The sequence below is a fragment of the Hypanus sabinus genome, chromosome 7, assembly GCF_030144855.1.
Source record: "Hypanus sabinus isolate sHypSab1 chromosome 7, sHypSab1.hap1, whole genome shotgun sequence".
NCBI lineage: Eukaryota > Metazoa > Chordata > Chondrichthyes > Myliobatiformes > Dasyatidae > Hypanus > Hypanus sabinus.
This window is the reverse complement of record NC_082712.1, coordinates 1,775,359-1,788,003: the sequence shown is the minus strand read 5'-3', so window position 1 is coordinate 1,788,003 and position 12,645 is coordinate 1,775,359. Positions and strand designations below refer to the sequence as shown.

Genomic DNA, 12,645 nt, shown 5'->3' with positions numbered 1-12,645 from the left:
GTTTGGGATTAGGGTGGGTGAGAGGGAGTTGTGTGTGTTGGATTGGGATTAGGGTGGGTGGGAGGGAGTTGTGTGTTGGATTGGGATTAGGGTGGGTGAGAGGGAGGTGTGTGTGTTGGATTGGGATTTGTGTGGGTGGGAGTGAGGTGTGTGTGTTGGATTGGGATTAGGGTGGGTGGGAGTGAGGTGTGTGTTGGATTGGGATTAGGGTGGGTGAGAGGGAGGTGTGTGTGTTGGAATGGGATTAGGGTGGGTGAGAGGGACGTGTGTGTGTTGGATTGGGATTAGGGTGGGTGGGAGTGAGGTGTGTGTGTTGGATTGGGTTTAGGGTAGGGGGAGTGAGGTATGTGTGTGTTGGATTGGGATTAGGGTGGGTGGGAGGGAGGTGTGTGTGTTGGACTGGGATTAGGGTGGGTGAGAGGGAGGTGTGTGTGTTTTATTGGGATTAGGGTGGGTGAGAGGGACGTGTGTGTGTTGGATTGTGATTAGGGTGGGTGGGAGTAAGGTGTGTGTTGGATTGGGATTAGGGTGGGTGGGAGTGAGGTGTGTGTGTTGGATTGGGTTTAGGGTAGGGGGAGTGAGGTATGTGTGTGTTGGATTGGGATTAGGGTGGGTGGGAGGGAGGTGTGTGTGTTGGACTGGGATTAGGGTGGGTGAGAGGGAGGTGTGTGTGTTTTATTGGGATTAGGGTGGGTGAGAGGGACGTGTGTGTGTTGGATTGTGATTAGGGTGGGTGGGAGTAAGGTGTGTGTTGGATTGGGATTAGGGTGGGTGGGAGTGAGGTGTGTGTTGGATTGGGATTAGGGTGGGTGAGAGTGAGGTGTGTGTGTTGGATTGGGATTAGGGTGGGTGGGAGTGAGGTGTGTGTTGGATTGGGATTAGGGTGGGTGAGAGTGAGGTGTGTGTGTTGGATTGGGATTAGGGTGGGTGGGAGTGAGGTGTGTGTTGGATTGGGATTAGGGTAGGGGGAGTGAGGTGTGTGTGTTGGATTGGGATTAGGTTGGGTGGGAGTGAGGTGTGTGTGTTGGTTTGGGATTAGGGTGTGTGGGAGGGAGTTGTGTGTGTTGGATTGGGATTAGGGTAGGGGGAGTGAGGTGTGTGTGTTGGAATGGGATTAGGGTGGGTGAGAGGGAGGTGTGTGTGTTGGATTGGGATTAGGGTGGGTGAGAGGGAGTTCTGTGTGTTGGATTGGGATTAGGGTGGGTGGGAGGGAGTTATGTGTTGGATTGGGATTAGGGTGGGTGAGAGGGAGGTGTGTGTGTTGGATTGGGATTTGTGTGGGTGGGAGTGAGGTGTGTGTGTTGGATTGGGATTAGGGTGGGTGAGAGGGAGGTGTGTGTGTTGGATTGGGGTTAGGGTGGGTGAGAGGGAGGTGTGTGTGTTGGATTGGGATTAGGGTGGGTGGGAGTGAGGTGTGTGTTGGATTGGGATTAGGGTGGGTGAGAGGGAGGTGTGTGTGTTGGAATGGGATTAGGGTGGGTGGGAGGGAGGTGTGTGTGTTGGTTTGGGATTAGGGTGGGTGAGAGGGAGGTGTGTGTGTTGGATTGGGATTAGGGCGGGTGGGAGTGAGGTGTGTGTGTTGGATTGGGATTTGTGTGGGTGGGAGTGAGGTGTGTGTGTTGGATTGGGATTAGGGTGGGTGGGAGTGAGGTGTGTGTGTTGGATTGGGATTTGTGTGGGTGAGAGGGAGGTGTGTGTGTTGGATTGGGATTTGTGTGGGTGGGAGTGAGGTGTGTGTGTTGGATTGGGATTAGGGTGGATGAGAGGGAGGTGTGTGTGTTGGATTGGGATTTGTGTGGGTGGGAGTGAGGTGTGTGTGTTGGATTGGGGTTAGGGTGGGTGAGAGGGAGGTGTGTGTGTTGGATTGGGATTAGGGTGGGTGAGAGGGAGTTGTGTATGTTGGATTGGGATTAGGGTGGGTGAGAGGGAGGTGTGTGTTGGATTGGGATTAGGGTGGGTGGGAGTGAGTTGTGTGTGTTGGATTGGGATTAGGGTGGGTGGGAGTGCGGTGTGTGTGTTGGATTGGGATTAGGGTGGGGGAGAGGGAGTTGTGTGTGTTGGATTGGGATTTGTGTGGGTGGGAGTGAGGTGTGTCGCTTGGTTTGGATTTGGGACGATTTAGGGTGGGTGGGAGTGAGTTGATTGGATTGGGGACAGGGATTGTGTTCGGGTATGGGTCATAAGGATGCCAGAAAGAGATGTACTTCCCTGACCACCCCTCACCCCTGACACTGGGAGCACACCTGACCCAAAGGTGGGTTAGGAATGGATCGGGGAAGGGAGCGGAGTGAGGTAGTGGGGACACAGTGAACCAGCCTGTGAGTGTGAGAGATGTACGGATCGGAGTGTTGGACATGGGTGGGGACGGGGATTTTGGCAGCACAGGTGTTGATGGTCAGCTGTCTGGTGTTGTATTTCAGAAGTCTGAGCGTGAAGTCAAAGTTCTACAGCTCAACAGCTGGCCAATGGGAGAGCCTGTCCCACAATCCCCACAACCAATCCTCAACATTGACCAGCAAGTACAGACGTGGCAGAAACGAGGGCAGCAGTCGCCTGTGATTGTCACCTGCTGGTGAGTCAGAGAAGTCCTGGCCCCTGTTCACTCAGCCCAGCGCAGACTCTTGTGCCTCTCCCGGAACACGATCCTGAACCCTCCTCTGCATAGCCCCAAAAGCACATCGCTGCTCCGTGTTCTTGTCCGCCACTGTTACAGACAGACACGCGTGGGGGACGGCCTGGGCTGATCCAGTTACCGAAGCCTCTCTTGTTGCAGGGATGGAGCCAGCCGCTGTGGTCTTTACTGCACCATCAGCAACATGTGTCATCAAATCCGGCAGTACCAGCTGGTCGACGTCTCCCACTGCGTGAAGACCACTCGCAGCAGCCGGCCCCAGGCCATCGTCACTCTGGTAGGTGCAGCGTCCTGGAGGGAGCCCGAGGGCTGTCCATTGTCTGTGTGTTTGCAGCTGACGGTTGGCCCTTCCTGTAGTCTCGGAGACGTTATCTGGAGCTGCAAACTGCTGAATGAACTCAGCTGGCAGGATTGAGGGAAGACTGAGCGAGGGATGGAGCAGTTGGCACAAGGATATAATGTGTCCTGACGAAGGGTCTTGGCCCGAAACGTCGACTGCTCATTTCAGCGGATGCTGCCTGACCTGCTGAGTTTCTCCAGCTTGTTTGTGTGAGATGATGTGAGCACAATGCAATTGCAGCTCAGTATCGGCGTTCAATTCCAGCATTCTCTATAAGGTCAATAGGTACATTGAATGTCAGAAATGTATGCAAGATACATCCTGAACTGCTTTTTCTTCAAAGACATCCACAAACATAGAAGTGCCCCAAAGAATGAGTGACAGTTACATGTTAGAATGAAATCCTCCCCCTCCCACACATAAGCAGCAGCAAAGCAGCAACCCCCCCACCAGAGAAAAAGCATCGACACCCCCCACCCAGCACTCACACATCGACACCCCCCCACCCAGCACTCACACTTCGACACCCCCCACCCAGCACTCACACATCGACACCCCCCACCCAGCACTCAAACGTCGACACCCCCCACCCAGCACTCACACATCGACACCCCCCACCCAGCACTCACACGTCGACACCCCCCACCCAGCACTCACACATTGACACCCCCCACCCAGCACTCACACGTCGACACCCCCCACCCAGCACTCACACGTCGACACCCCCCACCCAGCACTCACACGTCGACACCCCCACCGAGCACTCACACATCGACACCCCCCACCCAGCACTCAAACGTCGACACCCCCCACCCAGCACTCACACGTCGACACCCCCCACCGAGCACTCACACGTCGACACCCCCCACCCAGCACTCACACATCGACACCCCCCACCCAGCACTCACACATCGACACCCCCCACCCAGCACTCACACGTCGACACCCCCCACCCAGCACTCACACGTCGACACCCCCCACCGAGCACTCACACATCGACACCCCCCCACCCAGCACTCACACATCGACACCCCCACCCAGCACTCACACATCGACACCCCCACCCAGCACTCTCACATCGACACCCCCCACCCAGCACTCACACATCGACACCCCCCACCCAGCACACACACGTCGACACCCCCCACCCAGCACTCACACGTCGACACCCCCCACCCAGCACTCACACATCGTCACCCCCCACCCAGCACTCACACATCGACACCCCCCACCGAGCACTCACACGTCGACACCCCCCACCCAGCAGTCACACGTCGACACCCCCCACCCAGCAGTCACACGTCGACACCCCCCACCCAGCACTCACACGTCGACACCCCCCACCCAGCACTCACACATCGTCACCCCCCACCCAGCACTCACACATCGACACCCCCCACCGAGCACTCACACGTCGACACCCCCCACCCAGCACTCACACATCGACACCCCCCACCCAGCACTCACACGTCGACACCCCCCACCCAGCACTCACACATCGACACCCCCCACCCAGCACTCACACATCGACACCCCCCACCGAGCACTCACACATCGACACCCCCACCCAGCACTCACACATCGACACCCCCCACCCAGCACTCACACATCGACACCCCCCACCCAGCACTCACACGTCGACACCCCCCACCCAGCACTCACACGTCGACACCCCCCACCCAGCAGTCACACATCGACACCCCCCACCCAGCACTCACACATCGACACCCCCCACCCAGCACTCACACATCGACACCCCCCACCGAGCACTCACACATCGACACCCCCCACCCAGCACTCACACGTCGACACCCCCCACCCAGCACTCACACGTCGACACCCCCCACCCAGCAGTCACACATCGACACCCCCCACCCAGCACTCACACATCGACACCCCCCACCCAGCACTCACACATCGACACCCCCCACCCAGCACTCACACCTCGACACCCCCCCACCGAGCACTCACACATCGACACCCCCCACCCAGCACTCACACATCGACACCCCCCACCCAGCACTCACACCTCGACACCCCCCCACCGAGCACTCACACATCGACACCCCCCACCCAGCACTCACACATCGACACCCCCCACCCAGCACTCACACGTCGACACCCCCCACCCAGCACTCACACATCGACACCCCCCACCCAGCAGTCACACATCGACACCCCCCACCCAGCACTCACACATCGACACCCCCCACCCAGCACTCACACATCGACACCCCCCACCCAGCACTCACACCTCGACACCCCCCCACCGAGCACTCACACATCGACACCCCCCACCCAGCACTCACACATCGACACCCCCCACCGAGCACTCACACATCGACACCCCCCACCCAGCACTCACACATCGACACCCCCCACCCAGCACTCACACGTCGACACCCCCCACCGAGCACTCACACGTCGACACCCCCCACCCAGCACTCACACATCGACACCCCCCACCCAGCACTCACACATCGACACCCCCCACCCAGCACTCACACGTCGACACCCCCCACCCAGCACTCACACGTCGACACCCCCCACCCAGCACTCACACGTCGACACCCCCCACCCAGCACTCACACGTCGACACCCCCCACCCAGCACTCACACGTCGACATCCCCCACCCAGCACTCACACATCGACATCCCCCACCCAGCACTCACACATCGACACCCCCCACCCAGCACTCTCACATCGACACCCCCCACCGAGCACTCACAAATCGACACCCCCCACCCAGCACTCACACATCGACACCCCCCACCCAGCAGTCACACATCGACACCCCCCACCCAGCACACACACGTCGACACCCCCCACCCAGCACACACACATCGACACCCCCACCCAGCACTCACACGTCGACACCCCCCACCCAGCACTCACACGTCGACATCCCCCACCCAGCACTCACACATCGACACCCCCCACCCAGCACTCACACATCGACACCCCCCACCCAGCACTCACACATCGACACCCCCACCCAGCACTCACACATCGACACCCCCACCCAGCACTCACACATCGACACCCCCCACCCAGCACTCACACATCGACACCCCCCACCCAGCACTCACACATCGACACCCCCACCCAGCACTCACACATCGACACCCCCACCCAGCACTCACACATCGACACCCCCCACCCAGCACTCACACATCGACACCCCCACCCAGCACTCACACATCGACACCCCCACCCAGCACTCACACGTCGACACCCCCCACCGAGCACTCACACGTCGACACCCCCCACCCAGCACTCACACATCGACACCCCCCACCTTGCACTCACACATCGACACCCCCACCCAGCACTCACACGTCGATACCCCCACCCAGCAGTCACACGTCGACACCCCCCACCCAGCAGTCACACGTCGACACCCCCCACCCAGCACTCACACATCGACACCCCCCACCCAGCACTCACACGTCGACACCCCCCACCCAGCACTCACACGTCGACACCCCCACCCAGCACTCACACATCGACACCCCCCACCGAGCACTCACACATCGACACCCCCCACCCAGCACTCACACGTCGACACCCCCCACCCAGCACTCACACATCGACACCCCCCACCCAGCACTCACACATCGACACCCCCCACCGAGCACTCACACATCGACACCCCCCACCCAGCACTCACACATCGACACCCCCCACCCAGCACTCACACATCGACACCCCCCACCCAGCACTCACACATCGACACCCCCCACCCAGCACTCACACATCGACACCCCCCACCGAGCACTCACACATCGACACCCCCCACCCAGCACTCACACATCGACACCCCCCACCCAGCACTCACACATCGACACCCCCCACCCAGCACTCACACATCGACACCCCCCACCCAGCACTCACACGTCGACACCCCCCACCCAGCACTCACACATCGACACCCCCCACCCAGCACTCACACGTCGACACCCCCCACCCAGCACTCACACATCAACACCCCCCACCCAGCACTCACACATCGACACCCCCCACCGAGCACTCACACATCGACACCCCCCACCGAGCACTCACACATCGACACCCCCCACCCAGCACTCTCACATCGACACCCCCCACCCAGCACTCACACGTCGACACCCCCCACCCAGCACTCACACGTCGACACCCCCCACCCAGCACTCACACGTCGACACCCCCCACCCAGCACTCACACGTCGACACCCCCCACCCAGCACTCACACGTCGACACCCCCCACCCAGCACTCACACATCGACACCCCCCACCCAGCACTCACACATCGACACCCCCACCGAGCACTCACACGTCGACACCCCCCACCCAGCACTCACACGTCGACACCCCCCACCCAGCACTCACACGTCGACACCCCCCACCCAGCACTCACACGTCGACACCCCCCACCCAGCACTCACACATCGACACCCCCACCGAGCACTCACACGTCGACACCCCCCACCCAGCACTCACACGTCGACACCCCCCACCCAGCACTCACACATCGACACCCCCCACCGAGCACTCTCACATCGACACCCCCACCGAGCACTCACACATCAACACCCCCCACCCAGCACTCACACATCGACACCCCCCACCCAGCACTCACACATCGACACCCCCCACCCAGCACTCTCACATCGACACCCCCACCCAGCACTCACACCTGCAGCAAAGCATGAATAAAGATACAGACTTGCAGTGCCCAGAGACCAGTTGCTCAGCCGGACCTACCGCAGGCTCTCTCTCTCCCCGATCGGGGAGAAAGGGGTGTCCCCATTTTACAGCGAGAAGGGAGACGTTACAAGCAACTCACTAATTTATGATGTTAAAAGCCTGTTGCATCATTTCCCAAGCTCTGCATCCAGAGGGCTCAGGTCTTTGTGCACACAGCTGGCAGCTAACCCGATATTCCATGTTTCAGTAAGCGGCACCGTCCCAGCATCGGCCCGTCTCCAGAGCCACGAAAACCCGGCACCCTGAAGGCCCGCTCAGCTTCCAGGCCGTCTCCCTTGATATCAAAAACGGCCGTCATGAGGCCCTGAGAGCGGGTCCCATTCCCGTAAAGATCTGTGAAAGAGTGTAACAGGGTCTTCAAAAGAACCTTGGAAAGGAAAAATAGAGATTTCAAAGATAGAAACAGAGCTGTTTTCGAAGATGCGAGCAGAGGTGTCGCCATTTAACGCCATCTTAACTTTGCTCCACCCTCCGATTCCTTTTCTATGTTCTTCTTGTTTTCTTTTTCTTGTGTGACCCCGTGGGTTTCCTCCGGGTGCTCTGGTTCCCTCCCACAATCCAAAGAAAAATCGGATTAACCGGTTAACTGAGCATTGAAATTGTTTTGTGATTATGCTAAGATTAAATGGGTGGGTTGCTGGGCAGGGAGGGTCTTTGGGCCGTTGGGGCCTGTTCCACAGTCTATCTGTAAATGACCAAACACACCAAGCTGGGGGGCAATGATGGGCAGATGGGACAGGCACAGGAAGGGAGGGGCAAGGGACAGACAGGCTGCATGTGATTAGCGGAACCAAACGGTGTGAGGGGCAGATGAATCGTTGGGGAAGATGGGCCAGACAACAGGAAAGAGAATGGGGTAGATGACCTGGGGATGGAGGCCCTGTGTGGACTGCTGGGATGGGATTGTGCTGCCATTGTGGTGTCTAACTGCTGCTCACCTCTTCTCCCTTCCCCACCCCCAGGAACAGTACAGCTTCTGTTACCGGATGGCACAGGTTTACCTGCAGATGGGTGGGCACACTGCCGGTGCAGACAATGGAGCGGCTGGGGTTCCCACCATCACAGACCAGGACAGCGAGGATCTGCTCTGAGCCGTGCACTCCCCCAAGCTTCCCCTTGACAGAGAGACCAGTGATGGTCAGTGTGAAGGTGCACCCCATCACTCCCCACCCCATCACTCCCCACCCCATCACTCCCCAGCCATCACTCAGTACACCCCTCCCCGTCACACTCCACCTCGTCACTCCACACCCCGTCACTCCCCACCTCGTCACTCCCCACCCCGTCACTCCCCAGCCATCACTCAGTACACCCCTCCCCGTCACACTCCACCTCGTCACTCCCCACCCCATCACTCCCCACCCTGTCACTCCCCAACCCGTCACTCCCCACCCCGTCACTCCCCACCCCGTCACTCAGTACATCCCTCCCCGTCACACTCCACCCCATCACTCCCCACCCCGTCACTCCCCACCCTGTCACTCCCCACCCTGTCACTCCCCAACCCGTCACTCCCCACCCCGTCACTCCCCAGCCATCACTCAGTACACCCCTCCCCGTCACACTCCACCTCGTCACTCCCCACCCTGTCACTCCCCACCCCGTCACTCCCCACCCCGTCACTCAGTACATCCCTCCCCATCACACTCCACCCCATCACTCCCCAGCCATCACTCAGTACACCCCTCCCCGTCACACTCCACCTCATCACTCCACACCCTGTCACTCCCCACCCCGTCACTCAGTACATCCCTCCCCGTCACACTCCACCTCATCACTCCACACCCTGTCACTCCCCACCCCGTCACTCCCCACCCCGTCACTCCCCACCCCGTCACTCCCCACCCCATCACTTAGTACATCCCTCCCCGTCACACTCCACCTCATCTCTCCCCACCCCGTCACTCCCCACCCCATCACTCAGTACACCCCTCCCCGTCACACTCCACCTCATCACTCCACACCCTGTCACTCCCCACCCATCACTCAGTACACCCCTCCCCGTCACACTCCACCTTGTCACTCCCCACCCCGTCACTCCCCACCTCGTCACTCCCCACCCCATCACTTAGTACACCCCTCCCCGTCACACTCCACCTCATCACTCCACACCCTGTCACTCCCCACCCCGTCACTCCCCACCCCGTCACTTAGTACACCCCTCCCCGTCACACTCCACCTCGTCACTCCCCACCCCGTCACTCCCCACCCCGTCACTCCCCACCCCGTCACTCCCCACCCCGTCACTCCCCACCTCGTCACTCCCCACCCCATCACTTAGTACACCCCCCCCGTCACACTCCACCTCATCACTCCACACCGTCACTCCCCATCTCGTCACTCCCCACCCCGTCACTTAGTACACCCCTCCCCGTCACACTCCACCTCATCACTCCACACCCTGTCACACTCCACCTCATCACTCCCCACCCCATCACTCAGTACACCCCTCCCCGTCACACTCCACACCCTGTCACTCCCCACCCGTCACTCCCCAATTCGTCACTCCCCACCTCGTCACTCCCCACCCCGTCACTCAGTACATCGCTCCCCGTCACACTCCACCCCGTCACTCCCCACCCTGTCACTCCCCACCCCGTCACTCAGTACATCCCTCCCCGTCACCTCCTCGTCACTCCATACCCCATCATTCCCCACCCCATCACTCCCCACTCTGTCACTCCCCTCCCCGTCACACTCCACCTCGTCACTCCACACGCCATCATTCAGTACACCCCTCCCCATCATGGTCCACCCTGTCACCTGGGGCAGTCTCCATTGTTGCCTTCTGCTTGGCCCCACCACCAATGGCCTGCTTCACCCATAAGACTGGAAGACATAGGAGCAGAATTAGGTCATTCAGCCCATCGAATCTCCTTCGCCATTCCATCATGGCTGATCCTGGATCCCACTCAACCCCATACACCATATTTGCCATATCATTTGATTTCCTGACCAATCAGGATACTCAACTTCCTCCTTAGATGTACCCATGGACTTGGCCTCCACCACCGTCTATGGCAAAGCAGTTCACAGATTTACTACTCTCTGGCTAAAAAAATTCTTCCTTATCTCTGTTCTAAAGGGTCACCCCTCAATTTTGCAGCTGTGCCTCTAGTTCTGGATACCCCCACCCAGGAAACATCCTCTCCACATCCACCCTATCTTGTCCCTTCAACATTTGGTAGGTTCAATGAGATCCCCACACATTTTTTAAAGTCCGGTGAGTACAGGCCCAAAGCTGCCAAATGCTCTTCAAATGTTAACTCCTTCATTCCCAGAATCATCCTCGTGAACCTCCTCTAAACTCTCTCCAATAACAACGCATCCTTTCTGAGATACGAGGACCAAAACTGTTGACAATACTGCATCTGTGGTCTGACCATGTCTTATAAAGGTTCAGCATTATCTCCTTGATTTGATATTTGACTTCCCCTTGCAATAAATGCCAACGTAGCATGTGCCACCTTTACCACAGTTTCAACCCATAAATTAACCTTCTGAGAGCCTTGCACGATGACTCCTAAGTCCCTCTGCTCCATTTTCCAACACTGTATTCCATCTACCACTTTTTTACCCATTCTTCCAACTTGTCTAAGTCCTGCTGTAATTGCATTGTTCCCTCAGCACTACCTACCCCTCCACCTGTCTTCGTATCATCCAAAATCTTTACCAAAAAGCCATCAATTCCATGATCTAAATCACTGACAAACAGTGTGAACACTTGTGGTCCCAATACTGACCCCTGAGGAACACCACGAGTCACTGGCAGTCTACCAGAAAAGGCTCCTTTATTCCCACTTGCTGCCTCCTGCCTGTCAGCCATTCCTCTATCCATGCCCGTATCTTTCTTGTAATGTTCTTGTTAAGCAGCCACTTGTGTGGCACCTTATCAAATGCCTTCTGAAAATCCAAGTAAATGACATCCACTGCCTCTCCTTTGTCCACTTGTTACTTCCTCGAAGAACTCCAACAGATTTGTCAGGCAAGATTTCCCTTTACAGAAACCATGCTGACTTTGACTTATTTTATCATTAGTCTCCAAGTATCTTGAAACCTCATCCTTAATAATAGACTCCAACACTTTCCAACCACTGAGGTTAAGCTAACTGGCCAATAATTTCCTTTCTTTTGCCTTCCTCCCTTCTTAAAGAGTGGAGTGATTCTTGAAAAATCATGACCAATGCATCCACCAGCTCTTCAGAAACCTCTCTCAGGACTTTGGGATGTCGTCTATCTAGTCCAGGTGACTTATTCACCTTAAGACCTTTGAGCTTGTCTCACATTTTTTCCATTGTAATAGCAATGTAATGCTCCACTGTAATGCTGGTATATCTGAGTTTAGCTTCTCTTTCTCAAATTTCAGGGTGAATTTGATCATATTATGATCATTTCCCCTGAAGGGTTCCTGTACCTTAAGCTCTCTAGTTAATTGAGATTCATTGCACAACACCCAATCCGGAATAGCTGATCCCCTAGTGGGCTCGACCACGAGCTGTTCTAAAAAGCCATCTCGTAGGGACTCCAGGAATTCTCCCTCCTGGAATCCAGCACCAATCTCTCTGTATATTGAAATTCCCCACGACTGTTGAAACATTGCCCTTTAGGCATGCATTTTCTGTCTCGCGTTGTAATGTGTAGACCACATCCTGTTTGGGGATCTCTGCCATCGGGGTCTTCTTACCTTTGCACTTCCTTAACTCTATTCACAATGGCTCCACCTTCCAACCTCATGTCACCTCTTTTTTAATGATTTGATTTCATTCTTTACCAACAAAATCGTGCCACTCTTTCTGCCTACCTGCCTGTCCTTTTGACACAATGTGTATCATTGGACATTAAGCTTCCAGTTACAATCTTCTTTCAGCTGTGATTCAGTGATGCCCATGATATCATACCTGGCCATCTGTAACTGTGCTGCAAGT

The 12,645-nt window shown here is 57.2% G+C and overlaps 1 protein-coding gene across 1 annotated transcript in view; it reads left to right on the top strand.

Annotated features, from left to right (window-relative positions):
* The window catches only part of LOC132396470 (receptor-type tyrosine-protein phosphatase T-like), a 123,269-nt gene extending 114,260 nt beyond the window's left edge, over nt 1–9,009 (top strand). The window contains exons 17-19 of the mRNA XM_059974012.1: nt 2,421–2,572; nt 2,774–2,909; nt 8,683–9,009. Of these exons, the coding sequence (XP_059829995.1) occupies nt 2,421–2,572; nt 2,774–2,909; nt 8,683–8,811 (417 nt within the window). The 3' untranslated portion in view covers nt 8,812–9,009. The remainder of the gene's footprint in view (nt 1–2,420; nt 2,573–2,773; nt 2,910–8,682) is intronic.
* Nucleotides 9,010–12,645: the final 3,636 nt, after the last annotated feature.